This window comes from Pleurodeles waltl, chromosome 1_1 (genome assembly GCF_031143425.1).
Source record: "Pleurodeles waltl isolate 20211129_DDA chromosome 1_1, aPleWal1.hap1.20221129, whole genome shotgun sequence".
In the NCBI taxonomy this organism is placed as follows: Eukaryota; Metazoa; Chordata; class Amphibia; order Caudata; family Salamandridae; genus Pleurodeles; species Pleurodeles waltl.
The window spans coordinates 81,905,843-81,923,065 of NC_090436.1; the positions used below are offsets into that span (position 1 = coordinate 81,905,843).

At 51.9% G+C, this 17,223-nt stretch overlaps 1 protein-coding gene across 4 annotated transcripts in view; it reads left to right on the plus strand.

Annotated features, from left to right (window-relative positions):
• SPMIP6 (sperm microtubule inner protein 6) overlaps nt 1–17,223 on the plus strand; it is a 189,310-nt gene that overhangs the window by 52,720 nt on the left and 119,367 nt on the right. For all 4 annotated transcript variants that reach the window (XM_069215898.1, XM_069215670.1, XM_069215752.1 and 1 more), the window contains 2 exons: nt 923–970; nt 2,847–2,894. In XM_069215898.1, the coding sequence (XP_069071999.1) occupies nt 923–970; nt 2,847–2,894 (96 nt within the window). The remainder of the gene's footprint in view (nt 1–922; nt 971–2,846; nt 2,895–17,223) is intronic.

The following is a 17,223-nucleotide window of genomic DNA, read 5'->3' on the forward strand; positions in this document are numbered from 1 at the left end:
ATGTGTGAGTACTCACCATTTTGCAGCTACTCCCTCTGTCTCACCCACGTTTACTACAAAAGAGAGAGCTCCGCATATGTGGCAGAGACCTCCGCAGCGAAAGGAAAGGAGTGGCAGAGGCTGAGGTGTCTGCGAGCAGTTAATGAATGGCATTTTGTAGTACCTGAGTAATACTACTGTAGTATTACTCATCTACTACAAACTGCACTTTGTGAATGAAGACCTTTGGTTCAGCACTTCTCAGCTGCAGACTTTTTAAATCCCCAAGCATCAGTGCTGCTGATGATCATGCTGTATCTGCTGCTGTCCTCACTGCTTGCAAGTAACCCTTGACTTTAGGAGGCCACCTCGGTGTAAGGCCCGGCCCAGATGAACACAATATTGATGTAAGACTTGGTCATTTATTCAGAAGCTGTGATCTTACAGTATTGCTAAGGCCAGGAGTCAGATCACCCAATGCTGTAAAAACTCACAAGGCAACTCCCTCTGCCACGCTAGGGACCACACTGTCCCTTGGACACCACAAATGCCCCCGGTAGGTTCGGAAAGGGCACACGTGAAACATTCCAGTATATGCAAGATGTGTCAAGCCAGCCCATCCTCACCAGCAGATCTTCACATACTCCCTCCTTTGGCTTGTTAATAGTTGCACAGGCCTCCTACCCCCTAAGACTCTGACATGGCGACACAGCAATTGGAATTCACATTGCAGATAAGTGTAATTACTTCCATTTTTATGCAATGATATGCCAGATCATTGCTCAATGTCTTGTACTCTGGAGCTATTGTGGTACAGTGCATGAAGATGCAAATCTCAATACTGAGCACTGGATATTGACCAGTTGTATTCGATCTATGTACAAAAGAAGTGACGAGATGCAAACAGTGCAAGACAAATCTTTTAATTTTGTTTCTTACCCAGGAACAAGGAGGAGTTTGTCCCATCAACAAGGAAATGGTGTCTGGAAAGGTAATTATCAACCCAGAGTCACACTCCCAACCAAACCATTATCTTTCTAAAGTAGAAAGCTCACTTGGTATTCTGACAGTGGACCTGGTTTAGCCGCTACAGTGCTGTCCTTAACTACTTGTGACCGATAATTTGTTGTCTTGGTATGCATGGTAAAGGCTATTCGAGGTAATGACGCATGCGTTGTAATGCACGCGTAGTAAAGGCTGGTTGGGGAAACAGCCGTGTTGTAATGGCTTTTTTCCCTTGTGACCTTTTTTATTGCAAAAAAGTGTTACATTTATCCAATTTTATTGTCTTTCTATGCCCTAAATGTGAATGTGTAAATATATCTAAGGTTTCGACAGTTGTTATTGCTTTTTGAAAAATAAGTACAGAACTTCACGTCTTAACTGAAACCCACCAAATTCCTGCTCAACCTGACCCTCCCCCCCTCAACCACAATAAAAGTGACTGAGTGCATGAGTTCTATTAGACCACGAACCAACCCATCTGCCTATTCAGGCATTGCGCCTTGTGTACTAGTGCTCAGAGACCAATGTCCAACAAACCCAGAGCTCGTAATCTTGTAGGACAGTAGAGGTCTCTATTATCCTTATTTAGGTAACATAACACTGGGTCCCACATTTTCTTAACTAGTTTAATCTCCTCTTAGTTCATATGCCCCTTCTTCCTTCACATGGAGGTGCCAGAGATGCTCTAGCCACTTTTGTTTAGTTAACATTATTTCCTATGGGGTGTTATTTTAACTCCCCACCTCCATTATATTCTGTGGGAGTGAGTTGCAGCAACCTGTGCACGTCCATGTTTGGTGCTGGATGTACTCCAAGGCTGAGCTGGAGAGTATTTACCACTTTGGGGTCTTTGCGGCTGTAGTAACATTGTTTTCTTTTACATATTCCTCCCTAAACCCCTCTTTAGTTCCTCTCCTGCATCCCACTCCCATTTTTATGTAGTTATTCACCATTTTGTAGCTACTCCCCCTTCCCACCCACATTTACTAAAAAAACATAATACTAGGTGTGCAAAAGCTACAGACGTGTGGCAAAGACTTCTGCACAGAAAAGATAGGACTAGGGCAATCGGATGTGTCCACAAGAGGCTTAATGAATAGCATTTAGTAGTACGTGAGTAATACTACTGAGGTATTACATGTGTATTACAAAATGCAGTTTGTGAATTAACCCCTCTGGTTCAGCACTTCTCAGTTGCAGAGGTGTAAAATCTCCCAAACATCAGCGCTGCTGATGATGATGGGGCTTCTGCCTTGTTCTCACTGCTCGGTGTGAGGCCCGGCCCCGATGAGCAGCTTAATGATGTAAGACCTGGTCATTTATTCAGAAGCTGTGACCTTACTGATAGGGCCAGGAGCCTGATCACCCAGGGCTTTCAAAGCACCGAAGAGATTTCCCTCAGCCATGCTAGGGACCACACTACCAGGGACCACGCTATCAGTTAGACATCCCTAAAGTCCCCTGTTGGTTCTGACGGGGACACACGAAACATTCCAGTGCATGCATGGTGTGCCAAGCCAGCTCCCCCGTCACCAGCAGATCCTATCACATTCCATCCTTTGGTTTGTTAATAGTTGTGCATCCCTTTAACCCTCTAGAAATCTGAAATGGTGATACAGCAACAGCAATTCACATTACAGGTAAGTATAATGCCTTCCAATTTCATTCAGTTATACGCCAGGCCATTGTTCAATGTCTCATATTCTGGAGATATTGAGATAAACTGCATGAAATACAGCGCTTGCAAATCTCACTACCGAGCACTGGAAATTGACCAGCTGTATTCGGTCTATATATAAAGGATGTGACGAGCTGCAAACAGGGCAAGTAAGACAACTCCCTTTCTGTTTTTTCTTACTCAGGATCAAGGAGGAGTTTGTCCCATCACCAAGGGAATGGTGGCTGGAAAGGTAATAGTCAACCCGGAGTTACACTCCCAACCAAAACACCATTATCTTTCTTTGGTAGAAATATAATTTGGTATTCTGACTGTGGACCTGTTTTAGTCACTAAAGTGTTGTCCTTGACAACTTGTGTCCTAGTGTTTACAAAATATATTCTATGTTTAGCAAATTACATTGTCTGTATCCCCTGAATCTAAGGGCCAGATGTACGAAAGGATTTTACCCATTCTGTGTCTATGGGAAAATCCTTTCGTACATCTGGCCCTAAATGCGTAAATATATTTAAGATTTCAATATTTTTAAAACATTTTTAGTAAGTTTTGTTTTTCAATATAACAACCATAGTGACACTCATGTGACCACCTACTCTTCAAGAACTGCTTGCAGCTACAAATTTCAATTTGCATTGGTATACATCAAAGTTCCATAGCATTGAATGAGTTGTAGATCCACATACAATATAATTTCTTTGATACAGGTGAGGGGCGGGGGAAGGGATGGCTTGGAGGCAAGGGCGCTGTTGGACCTGGCCCTTTTTGCAGGGTCATCCCCAAACTTTTTTGCCTCCTTCCTCCTATTTTTTCTGACCTGTTGCTGTTGGCTTTTGAACTCTGAGCACTTTACCACTGCTAACCAGTGCTAAAGTGCATATGCTCTCTGTGTAAATTGTACTGTTAATTGGTTTATCCATGATTGGCATATTTGGTTTACTAGTAAGTCCCTAGTAAAGTGCACTAGGGGTGCCCAGGGCCTGTAAATCAAATGCTACTAGTGGGCCTGCAGCACTGATTGTGCCACCCCCATAAGTAGCACTGTAATCATGTCTCAGACCTGCCGCTGCAGTGTCAGTGTGTGCAGTTTTAAACTGTAAATTCGACTTGGCAAGTATCCCCACTTGCCAGGCCTAACCCTTCCCTTTCCCTACATATAAGACACCCCTAAGGTAGGCCCTAGGTAGCCCCATGGGCAGGGTGCAGTGTTAAGGTAGGACATATACTATTGTGTTTTATATGTATGTCCTGACAGTGAAATACTGCCAAATTTGGTTCTCACTGTTGTAAGGCCTATCTCTCTAATAGGCTAACCTGGGGGCTGCCTTTAAACATGATTAAAGCATAGATTCCCTTTGGGAGCAGATACACATGTGGAGTTTGGGGCCTCTGAACTCACAATTTAAAAATACATCTTTTAGTGAAGTTGGCTTTAAGATTGTGTGTTTGAATATGCCACGTTTAGAAAGTGGGCATTTTCTTGCTTGAACCATTTTTGTGACTCTGCCTTTTTGTGGATTCCCTGTCTGGGTTAGGTTGACAGTTGGGCTGTTGGCACCTCTGTCCAGACAGTGACACAGAGGGGGCTGGGGTGTAGCCTGCATATCCTGATGAGCTATCTGTGCTAGGAGGGAAGGGAGGAGTGGTCACTCACACTTGAAAGGGCTGTGCCTGCCCTCTCACAATTTAGACTCCAACCCCCTGGTGTGTGTCTGAGGCCTTGCCTGGGCGCAAGGCAGGATTTCACAAACAAGTGCAACTTTTCCTTTGAAGTAAGCCTACTTCAAAGGCCAAAATGGGTATAAGAAGAGGACCCAAACCCACAGACTTTAGACACTTCTTGGGGTAGACACTCTACCTCACAGACACTTCTGGACAAGAAAACCTGCTGGTGAAGAATCCCTGAACCAGACCTGCCAAGAGGAACTGCCTGGCTGCCCAAAGGACTCACTGGGACTGCTTTTCTCACAAGGACTGCTGCCTTGCTGTTGCCCTGCTGCCTTGCTGCTCCCTGGCTGTGCTGAGAAGTGCTCTCCAAGGGCTTGGATAGAGCTTGCCTCCTGTTCCCTGAAGTCCCAGGACCAAAAAGACTTCACTTCTGCAACTGGACTCCTTGGGTGGCGAAAATTAGACGCACAGCCTGCTAATAATGACCCACAGCCTGCGGCGCGGGGAAGAATTCACTGCACTCCAAACCGGAATGACGCAGCACGACTTTGCAAGGAGAAGATTGATGCGGCGCCTGCGTTGCGACTGGAACTTCGACGCACGGCCAACCGGATCGATGCACAGCCGACCCGGGACGACACAGCCCGACTTCCAGAGTGGAATCGATGCAGCCTCTGCCGTGCAGGAGAAATTTCCACGCAATGCCCACTGGATCGACGCAACGCTTGTGACTTTGCTCCGCAAGCCCAGGATTCCATGCACAGACCCCGGGGTGCCAGAAAATCCTTCAACCCGAAGAGGAACCAAGTCCGCACACTGGAAATCGACGCAAAGCCTTTCCGTGCGTGAAAAATAACAACGCAAGTCGGTGTGCGAAGGGGTGAAACCGACGCACACCTCTCCGTTTTCAATGCATCACCTCCTCTGTGGTCCCTTACAGAGATTTTGAACGCAAACCAGGTATTTTGTGCTTGCAAGAGACCTTTATTGTTTTTAAGAGACATTTACTAGTTTTGCAAAGACTTAAGACACTTTGGGGGTCATTACAACACTGGCAGACGGTGTCAAAGCGGCGGTAAGACCGCAAACAGGCCGGTGGAAAAAAAATGGGAATTATGGCCGTGGCAGAAACCGCCAACAAAGACAGCCACTTTAACACTCCGACCGCCACGGCGGTACAGACAAACAGCTTGGCGGTCACCGCCAACAGACAGGCGGAAGACAAAGTACCGCCCACAGTATCATAACCTACCAATACGCCACCTTTTCCGGGGCGGATTCACCGTGGATAAAAACACGGAGGAAACAGCCATTTCAAAGGGAAAACGCTCACCTCTACACACTCCACGAGGAACGAGGACACCATGGAACTGGAACTCCAAATACTCCCTGCGATAGTCTTCCTGCTCCTGTACGATCATCATCAACGCCGGCGCCGAAGACAACGGTGAGTACTGCACCTACGACATAGGGGAGGGGGAGGCAAAAGTCAGGGACACACACACGCAACACCCCCACCCCGACCCTCACCCACTACAACACACACACCAATGCATATCCAAACATTACAGTAACAACCCCCAAACCCCCCGGAAGAATGCAAAGACAAAAGGAAATTAGTGCAACCATTGTAATATATCAAAATACAGTAACCAAATATATATAGATAAATATACACATTCAACAAAATATACATCACGATTAGTAGTGCAGGTAATGCACCATTCAATGTCCGTGGACCACTGAGCCCAAAAAGCACGGGCGAGGCCCACATCAGATACCTGATTAAAACGGAGAGAACACTGCCGGGGCATCAGATAGAAATATAACAGGCACCTCAGGGGGAAAGGAAGGGGGGCACCTTAGCCGGATGAGTGCACCACGCCAGATCCACGAGGGGGCTCCATGCCCATTGATGTATCCTGGGGAGTGCAAAGCCACAGTCTCTCAAGTCTCTACAGTGGGTGGTTTGCCCACTGTACCATCCTGGGGAGTGCAAAGCCACAGTCTCTCAAGTCTCTACAGTGGGTGGTTTGCCCACTGTACCATCCTGGGGAGTGCAAAGCCACAGTCTCTCAAGTCTCTACAGTGGGTGGGTTGCCCACTGTATCATCCTGGGGAGTGCAAAGCCACAGTCTCTTAAGTCGATAATAGTCTCCACTGGTTCTAGAGGGGGCTTTGTGCCCAGAGTGCTTCATCCTGTGAAGGACAGAGGTAGTTGATGCCTTTCTCCACTGGTTCTGGAGGGGGACTGGTGCCCAGAGTGCTTCATCCTGTGAAGGACAGAGGTAGTGGATGCCTTTCTTCACTGGTTCTGGAGGGGGACTGGTGCCCAGAGTGCTTCATTCCTGTTAAGGACAGACGGAATGGATGCTGTTCTCCACTGGTTCTGGAGGGGGACTGGTGCCCAGAGTGCATCACTCTCCCCGTGACGGTCCCAGTTCCGTCACTGCCCCTGCCGCACATGGGCTAGCGGGTGCTTGCCCTGTTCAGCGTTGCTTGCCATGGAGGTCTTTGCCCTGTTCAGCGGTGCTTGGCCTGTTCAGCGGTGCTTGACTTTGCAGTTTCTGACCTGTTCAGCGGTGCTTGCCATGGTGGTCTTTGCCCTTTTCAGCGGTCTTTGCCCTGTTCAGCGGTGCTTGACTTTGTAGTTGCTGACCTGTTTAGCGGTGCTTGGCATGTTCAGCGGTGCTTGCCATGGCGGTCCTTCATTGCCCAGCTGGGCTGGGGCTGGCGGTCCTTCATTGCCCAGCGGGGCTGTGGCTGCCGGGGCCCTCCTGGGCACTGACTCTGGCGGTCTTTGCCCTGTTCAGAGGTGCTTGGCTTTGCAATTTCTGACCTGTTCAGCGGTGCTTGCCATGGTGGTCTTTGCCCTGTTCAGCAGTGCTTGCCCTGTTCAGCGGTGCTTGACTTTGCAGTTGCTGACCTGTTCAGCGGTGCTTGGCCTGTTCAGCGGTGCTTGCCATGGCAGTCTTTGCCCTGTTCAGCAGTGCTTGGCCTGTTCAGCGATGCTTGCTCTGTTCAGCAGTGCTTGACTTTGCAGTTGCTGACCTGTTCAGCGGTGCTTGGCCTGTTCAGCGGTGCTTGCCATGGCGGTCTTTGCCCTGTTCAGCGGTGCTTGGCCTGTTCAGCGGTGCTTGACTTTGCAGTTTCTGACCTGTTCAGTGGTGCTTGCCATGGGGGTCTTTGCCCTGTTCAGCGGTGCTTGCCCTGTTCAGCGGTGCTTGCCCTGTTCAGCGGTGATTGCCCTGTTCAGCGGTGCTTGCCATGGCGGTCTTTGCCCTGTTCAGCGGTGCTTGGCCTGTTCAGCAGTGCTTGACTTTGCAGTTTCTTACCTGTTCAGCGGTGCTTGTCATGGCGGTCTTTGCCCTGTTCAGTGGTGCCTGCCCTGTTCAGCGGTGCTTGCCCTGTTCAGCGGTGCTTGGCTTTGTAGTTGCTGACCTGTTCAGCGGTGCTTGGCATGTTCAGCGGTGCTTTCCATGGCAGTCTTTGCCCTGTTCAGCGGTGCTTGGCCTGTTCAGCGGTGCTTGCTCTGTTCAGCGGTGCTTGACTTTGCAGTTGCTGACCTGTTCAGCGGTGCTTGGCATGTTCAGCGGTGCTTGCCATGGCGGTCTTTGCCCTGTTCAGCGGTGCTTGGCCTGTTCAGCGGTGCTTGACTTTGCAGTTTCTGACCTGTTCAGCGGTGCTTGCCATGGCGGTCTTTGCCCTGTTCAGCGGTGCTTGCCCTGTTCAGCAGTGCTTGCCCTGTTCAGCGGTGATTGCCCTGTTCAGCGGTGCTTGCCATGGCGGCCTTTGCCCTGTTCAGCGGTGCTTGGCCTGTTCAGCAGTGCTTGACTTTGCAGTTTCTTACCTGTTCAGCTGTGCTTGTCATGGCGGTCTTTGCCCTGTTCAGTGGTGCCTGCCCTGTTCAGCGGTGCTTGCCCTGTTCAGCGGTGCTTGACTTTGTAGTTGCTGACCTGTTCAGCGGTGCTTGGCATGTTCAGTGGTGCTTGCCATGGCGGTCCTTCATTGCCCAGCGGGTCTGTGGCTGCCGGGGCCCTCCTGGGCACTGAATCTGGCAGTGGCCTCCTGGCTAGTGACGATGGGCAGTGACGATGGGGCTGCCCTCCTGGGCACTGACTCTGGTGGTGGCCTCCTGGCCAGTGACGATGGTGCTGCCCTCCTGGGCACTGACTCTGGCGGTGCCCTCCTGGCCAGTGACGATGGGGCTGCCCTCCTGGGCACTGACTCTGGCGGTGGCCTCCTGGCCAGTGACGATGGGGCTGCCCTCCTGGGCACTGACTCTGGCAATGGCCTCCTGGCCAGTGACGATGGTGCTGCCCTCCTGGGCACTGACTGGCCAGTGACAATGGTGCTGCCCTCCTGAGCACTGACTCTGGCGGTGGCCTCCTGGCCAGTGACGATGGGGCTGCCCTCCTGGGCAATGACTCTGGCGGTGGCCACCTGGCCAGTGACGATGGGGCTGCCCTCCTGGGCACTGACTCTGGTGGTGGCCACCTGGCCAGTGATGATGGGGCTGCCCTCCTGGGCACTGACTCTGGTGGTGGCCACCTGGCCAGTGACGATGGGGCTGGCGGTGGCCTCCTGGGCAGCAGTGATGGTGGCGGTCTTCTCCGCTGTGCTGCTCTTTCCAGACTTTGGCGATTTCTTCTGCCCCTTCCCCACCTTGGGAGGAGTCATAGCTGAGTGGACACTCCCCCCGGGACCCTTGTGAGCGGCTTTGCTAGCTGGAGCCTTCCCCCACTCCCGCCGGGCACTGTCCAACTTCTGGTGCTTCACAGGGGGGGACTGGCTGTGCTGTGGCTCCGTGTCACACTGGCAGCCCTGGGTCCCGGTGCACTCCACATACCTCTAACAGGCACCACTGGTACCGGCGATTTTTTGGCTGAGGGGGTCTGGGAGTGGAGGAAGAGGAGGTGGTTGTAGGAGGTGTAACTTTTGTGGCTTTGGGTGCAGGTGCATGCGCTGGAGGCTGTCGTGAGGTGGATGGCTGTTGGGTGGGTGTGTGCCTGTGTTTGTGTACTTTGGGAGGGGGCGTCACAGACACTCTGGGAGAGGACACAGGGGACGTGTAAATGGTAGTGGGGTGGTGAGTGCAGGTGAGCGGGGTGTGGTGGTGGGTGTGCTGGTGCGGGACCTAGTGGCTGTAGTGGTAGTGCATGCAGGTGAGAGTGTAGACGACACTGGGAGGGAGGAGGGAGACAACGAGGAGGGGGACACAGTGGAGGCAGTGGATGTTGTTGTGTCTGTATGTGTGTGATGCTTGCGTGAGTGCCTGTGGGATGTGTGGTGCTTATGTTTGCCTGAGCTTCCCTCGTGTGTTGACGTGTGTGCAGGCTGGTCTGATGGTGTGCTTGGGATAGGCAGAGGTACAGGGGATTGGGTCTGGGTGGAGGAAGTTGGAGGGGGGAGGCTAGAGACGGGGACAATGGTTGCCATCAGTGCTGAGGCCAGAGATTGCAGGGTTCGATGAAGGGCAGCCTGACCAGAATGAATGCCCTCCAGGAATGCATTTGTGTGTTGCAATTCCCTTTCTACACCCTGGATGGCATTCAAAATGGTAGACTGCCCAACAGTGAGTGACCTGAGGAGGTCAATGGCCTCCTCACTGAGGGCAGCAGAGGTGACAGGGGCAGGGGCTGAGGTGCCTGGGGCGAAGGTGATGCCCACCCTCCTGGGTGAGCGGGCACGGGGCAAAGGCTGAGGGGCTGCTGGGAGGGCGGTGTTGGTAGGGGGGGTGGCGGCTGTACCTGTAGAAGTGGGAGACAGAGATTTTGCTGCCACCACAAGGGAGCTCCCATCGGAGGACGAGTCTGTGTCGCTGGTTGCTGATCCTGTGACCGCCGTGGAGCTCCCCTCGCCCTCCGTCCCACTGGTGTATTCAGAGTCCGTGGTGTGGCCCTCCATGGCCATGTGGGATGCAGCTCCCTCGTGCTCCGGTGCCACTGTACCTCCGCCTCATGATGCTGATGCACACAAGAACAGGGAGAGCACAAAAAGGGGGGGAGGAGCGACAGAAGAAAGGCAGGTTGAGTGCATGGCTTACCGCTACCGTTGGCGAACAATACAGACACAGCAGCCCACTGTACTACGCCGCGCTGTTGACCTCTACAGATGCAGTTCCTGGGATATGGCCTACATGGCTATGGTGGACATCAGCACACATAGATGACACAGGGGCATGTATAGCTGTACTTGGCACTCTACAGAGGGGGGGTGGAGTGCCACATGGCCTGCATTACGGAGGGGCCTAGCCTACGGAACTCGCCCTGGCCTAGGGAAACCCACAGCCCTCCTCCCCCACCCAGACACCTTCACTGCGCGCAAAGTCCGCTGAATGATGTTGTACTCACCCCCTTGTGTCTGCTGTGATGCCCTCAAGCGCCCATCCAACTCAGGGTAGGCCACCGCCAGGACTCGGAACATCAGGGGGGTCATGGTGCGACGGGCACCGCTCCCACATTGGGAGGCCATCCCCAGCTGAGCCTCCGCCGTCTTCTTGCTCCAGCGGCGAATGTCTCCCCATCTTTTACGGCAGTGGGTGATCCGTCTCTGGTGGGCCCCCAGGGTCCGGACGTCCTTGGCGATGGCACGCCAAATATCCTTCTTCTGGTGGGCGCTGACCTACATGACATGTACAGGGGAAGAAGAGAAGTCATTACCAACTGCACCGTCAAAGTGAGTGGCCCACATCCTTACCCTTGCCATGTGGCACATGCATTCACAGTCCTTCATGCACGCAGAACTGTGCCCCCTTCCTTCTTACAATCAGCCCTCTCCACACAGGCATAGCCCATACAACTTGCTCCCTGTGTACTCACCTGTTGGTCTGGAGGACCGTAGAGTAGCGTGTACTGGGGGAGGACCCCGTCCACGAGCTTCTCCAACTCCTGTGCAGTGAAGGCAGGGGCCCTTTCCCCAGACGCACAAGCCATTGTCTCTTCCAGACCGAGGTCACACATACCTAGGCCTGGACTCAACACACATACAGACAACTTTTTGGATTAATTTTCGTGTTCTGTGTAGACTGTGGGTACATACCTCTGAGTTGTTTGACTCCGTGGTCGCTGTTGTCCTTCCTAGGCACCGTCAGCTGGGACATGTGAGAATATGGCGGAATCCTCCGGTGTACCGACCGCTGGTGGACCTGTTGACAATGGAGGAGCGACATTTAATCATCACCTACAGGTTTGACCGTGCCACAATCCAGGAACTGTGTACCCAGTTGGAGCCTGACCCAATGTCAGCTATCCCCCATCCCACAGGGATACCCCCTCAAGTGCTCCATTTCCTTGTAAGTGGGTCTTTTCAAACAACAGTGGCCATGGCATCAGGGATGACCCAACCTATGTTTTCCAACGTGTTGTCCAGAGTGTTGTCTGCCCTACTGAAACACATGCGGAGCTACATCGTTTTCCCTCAGGTGGAGGATTTGGCTACAGTGAAAGGTGACTTCTATGCCCTTGGACATATCCCTAACATCATAGGTGCCATTGATGGGACCCATGTAGCTCTGGTCCCCCCCCCACAGGAGTGACAGGTGTACAGGAACCGGAAGAGTTATCATTCGATGAATGTACAGATGGTATGTTTGGCAGACCAGTACATCTCCCAGGTAAATGCTATATTCCCTGGCTCAGTGCATGACGCCAACATCCTGTGGAATAGCAGCATCCCTTATGTGATGGGTCAACTCCAGAGGCACCGTGTGTGGCTATTAGGGGACTCTGGTTACCCCAACCTGTCATGGCTACAGACCCCAGTGAGGAATCCCAGGACCAGGGCAGAGGAACGCTACAATGAGGCCCATGGGCGGACTAGGAGGGTGATCGAATGAACCTTCGGCCTCCTGAAGGCCAGGTTCAGGTGCCTCCATATGACAGGTGGTTCCCCATTCTACTCACCAAGGAAGGTGTGCCAAATCATCATCGCCTGCTGTATGCTTCACAATCTGGCTTTGCGACGCCAGGTGCTTTTTCTGCAGGAGGATGGTCCAGATGACGATGTTGTGGCAGCTGTGGAGCCTGTGGACAGTGATGAGGAGGAAGAAGAGGAAGAAGACATTGACAACAGGGACTCAGTTATCCGGCAATATTTCCAGTGACACACAGGTGAGAACACCTTCCTGCCTACTATAAGTACTTTCACACTTCTACCTCTATCCTGTCTGTCAGTTTCAACCTGTATATGGTAACTGAGTTGTACATTTCCATTACTGTTTCACAGGTGTGGTTACCAACGTGTGTCATCTGCTTAGATTCCTCATGGACTTGAGATGTGTGACATAGGTATGTTGACATTACATTTGAGAACGGATTTTGTCACTGTCATTGCTAATACACATTTTCAAAATCACAGACTAACCCCAGATTGTTTTGTGCTTCAAGGGTGTTTATTGCAGTGCTAAATATTGGATGGGGGTGGTAAAATGGTGAGGGTTGATGGTGGAGGAATATCCATGGCAGAGTCCAGTCTATTAGTCTCACAGGTGCACTGCCCAAATGGGCATAGGAAGTGGAGCTGGGGCAGTTCCAATATGGACAGGGTTACAAAGTGGGACAGTGGGATGACAATCAGGGTGGTGTCATTTCTTGGCAGGGTCTTGCCATCGTTCTCTGTCCTGTTCCTGGATCTCAGGGACCGCTTGCGGGGTGGTTCTCCGTCTGCAGGGGGTGGGGTGCTGATGTGGTGGTCCTGTGGTGGGGCGTCCTGTCCACTAGCGCGGGCGGAGGAGATGGGCAGTTCATCGTCCATCCTAGTGTCAGGGGCCCCTTGGAGTGCCACGGTGTCCCTCCTGGTGTTCAGTATCTCCTTCAGCACCCCTACGATGGTGCCCAGGGCGGAGCTGATGGTTCTGAGTTCCTCCAGAAGCCCAAATACTGTTCCTCCTGCAGGCGCTGGGTCTCCTGAAACTTGGCCAGGACCGTAGCCATCGTCTCCTGGGAGTGGTGGTAGGCTCCCATGATGGAGGAGAGGGCCTCGTGGAGAGTGGGTTCCCTTGGCCTGTCCGCCCCCTGTCGCACAGCAGCCCTCTCAGTTCCCCTGTGTTCCTGGGCTTCCGTCCCCTGGACCGTGTGCCCACTACCACTGCCCCCAGGTCCCTGTTGTTGTTGGGGTGGTGGGTTTACCTGGGTTCCCTGTAGTGGTGGACATATAGCTGATTGACATGTCCTGGGTACGGAGGTATGGGCCCGCTGGGTGGGTGCTGTGCTGGTGTTACCAGAGGGTGGAAGGTCTGTGATGGCCTGTGACTGGGTGTGGGGAAGCGACTGTCCCGAGGCCCACGATGGTCCGGGCTGGTCATCTAGATCCAGTTGGCCAGAGCTGCTGTCATCACTGTGGGCCTCTTCTGTTGGTGGGGTGGAGATGTCTGGACCCTCCTGTCTGGTGACGTTGGGTAGTGGTCCTGCAGGGGTGTAAAAGCATGATTATTGCATCTGTGTGTGTCATGGTCTGCAATGGGTGGGTAACCGTGTACCCCAGTGGTAGCATTCCTATGTGGGGACTTGTGTGATGATGGTTGGGGGGTGTTATGGGTATGTGCAGTGGGCATGCTTAAGTGAGGGGTGCCCATGCTTTGTTGTGTCATGCAGGGCTTGTGTAGGAGGCTGGACTGGCTTGTAGTGAGTACCAAGGGGTACCTTGCACCAGGCCCAGTTATCCCTTATTAGTTTAAGGGTGTCTAGCAGCATAGGCTTATAGATAATGGTAGCTTAGCAGAGCAGCTTAGGCTGAACTAGGAGACGAGTGAAGCTCCTACAGTACCACTAGTGGCATATGCACAATATCATAAGAAAACACAATACACAGATATACTAAAAATAAAGGTACTTTATTTTTATGACAATATGCCAAAGTATCTCAGAGTGTACCCTCAGTATGAGGATAGCAAATATACACAAGATATATGTACACAATACCAAAATATGCAGTAATAGTATTAGAAAACAGTGCAAACAATGTATAGTTACAATAGGATGCAATGGGGACACATAGGGATAGGGGCAACACAAACCATATACTCCAAAAGTGGAATGCGAACCACAAATGGACCCCAAACCTATGTGACCTTGTAGAGGGTCGCTGGGACTATTAGAAAATAGTAAGGGTTAGAAAAATAGCCCACCCCAAGACCCTGAAAAGTGAGTGCAAAGTGCACTAAAGTTCCTCAAAGGACATAGAAGTCGTGATAGGGGAATTCTGAAGGAAAGACACAAACCAACAATGCAACAACAATGGATTTCCAGTCGTGGGTACCTGTGGAACAAGGGGACCAAGTCCAAAAGTCACAAGCAAGTCGGAGATGGGCAGATGCCCAGGAAATGCCAGCTGTGGGTGCAAAGAAGCTGCTACTGGACAGTAGAAGCTTAGGTTTCTGCAGGAACGACAAGGGCTAGAGACTTCCCCTTTGAAGGACGGATCCCTCACGCCGTGGAGAGTCATGCAGAAGTGTTTTCCCGCCGAAAGACTGCCAACAAGCCTTGCTAGCTGCAAATCGTGCGGTAAGTGTTTTTGGATGCTGCTGTGGCCCAGGAGGGACCAGGATGTCGCCAATTGCGTCAGGGGACAGAGGGGGCGTCGAGCAAGACAAGGAGCCCTCTCAGCAGCAGGCAGCACCCGCAGAAGTGCCAGAAACAGGCACTATGAGGATGCGTGAAACGGTGCTCACCCGAAGTCGCACAAAGGAGTCCCACGTCGCCGGAGAACAACTTAGGAGGTCGTGCAATGCAGGTTAGAGTGCCGTGGACCAAGGCTGGACTGTGCACAAAGGTTTTTGGCCGGAAGTGCACGGAGGCCGGAGTAGCTGCAAAAGTCACGGTTCCCAGCAATGCAGTCTGGCGTGGGGAGGCAAGGACTTACCTCCACCAAACTTGGACTGAAGAGTCACTGGACTGTGGGAGTCACTTGGACAGAGTTGTTGGATTCAAGGGACCTCGCTCATCGTGCTGAGAGGAGACCCAAGGTACCGGTGATGCAGTTCTTTGGTGCCTGCGGTTGCAGGGGGACAATTCCGTCGACCCACAGGAGATTTCTTCGGAGCTTCTAGTGCAGAGAGGAGGCAGACTACCCCCACAGCATGCACCACCAGGAAAGCAGTCGAGAAGGCGGCTGGATCAGCGTTACAGAGTTGCAGTAGTCGTTGTTGCTACTATGTTGCAGTTTTGCAGGCTTCCAGCGCGGTCAGCAGTCGATTCCTTGGCAGAAGGTGAAGAGAGAGATGCAGAGGAACTCGGATGAGCTCTTGCATTCGTTATCTAAGGAATCCCAAGAGACAGAGACCCTAAATAGCCAGAAAAGAGGGTTTGGCTACATAGGAGAGAGGATAGGCTAGCAACACCTGAAGGAGCCTATCAGGAGGAGTCTCTGACGTCACCTGATGGCACTGGCCACTCAGAGCAGTCCAGTGTGCCAGCAGCACCTCTGTTTCCAAGATGGCAGCGGTCTGGAGCACACTGGAGGAGCTCTGGGCACCTCCCAGGGGAGGTGCAGGTCAGGGGAGTGGTCACTCCCCTTTCCTTTGTCCAGTTTCGCGCCAGAGCAGGGCTAAGGGGTCCCTGAACCGGTGTAGACTGGCTTATGCAGAAATGGGCACCATGTGTGCCCATGAAAGCATTTCCAGAGGCTGGGGGAGGCTACTCCTCCCCTGCCTTCACACCATTTTCCAAAGGGAGAGGGTGTAACACCCTCTCTCAGAGGAAGTCCTTTGTTCTGCCATCCTGGGCCAGGCCTGGCTGGACCCCAGGAGGGCAGAAGCCTGTCTGAGGGGTTGGCAGCAGCAGCAGCTGCAGTGAAACCCCGGGAAAGGCAGTTTGGCAGTACCAGGGTCTGTGCTACAGACCACTGGGATCATGGGATTGTGCCAACTATGCCAGGATGGTATAGAGGGGGCAATTCCATGATGATAGACATGTTACATGGCCATATTCGGAGTTACCATTGTGAAGCTACATATAGGTAGTGACCTATATGTAGTGCACGCGTGTAATGGTGTCCCCGCACTCACAAAGTCCGGGGAATTGGCCCTGAACAATGTGGGGGCACCTTGGCTAGTGCCAGGGTGCCCACACACTAAGTAACTTAGCACCCAACCTTTACCAGGTAAAGGTTAGACATATAGGTGACTTATAAGTTACTTAAGTGCAGTGTAAAATGGCTGTGAATTAACGTGGACGTTATTTCACTCAGGCTGCAGTGGCAGGCCTGTGTAAGAATTGTCAGAGCTCCCTATGGGTGGCAAAAGAAATGCTGCAGCCCATAGGGATCTCCTGGAACCCCAATACCCTGGGTACCTCAGTACCATATACTAGGGAATTATAAGGGTGTTCCAGTAAGCCAATATAAATTGGTAAAATTGGTCACTAGCCTGTTAGTGACAATTTGAAAGAAATGAGAGAGCATAACTACTGAGGTTCTGATTAGCAGAGCCTCAGTGAGACAGTTAGTCATATTACAGGTAACACATTCAGGCACACTTATGAGCACTGGGGCCCTGGCTGGCAGGGTCCCAGTGACACATACAACTAAAACAACATATATACAGTGAAAAATGGGGGTAACATGCCAGGCAAGATGGTACTTTCCTACACAACCCTCCCCCCCCAAACGAAGGACAATAAGACTAGCCATGACCTGATGAGTCTTCATTGTCTAAGTGGAAATATCTGGAGAGTCCATCTGCATTGGAGTGGCTACTCCCAGGTCTGTGTTCCACTGTATAGTCCATTCCCTGTAGGGATATGGACCACCTCAACAATTTAGGATTTTCACCTTTCATTTGTTTTAGCCAAAGTAGAGGTTTGTGGTCTGTCTGAACAATGAAGTGAGTGCCAAACAGGTATGGCCTCAACTTCTTCAGTGCCCAGACCACAGAAAAGGCCTCCCTCTCAATGGCAGAC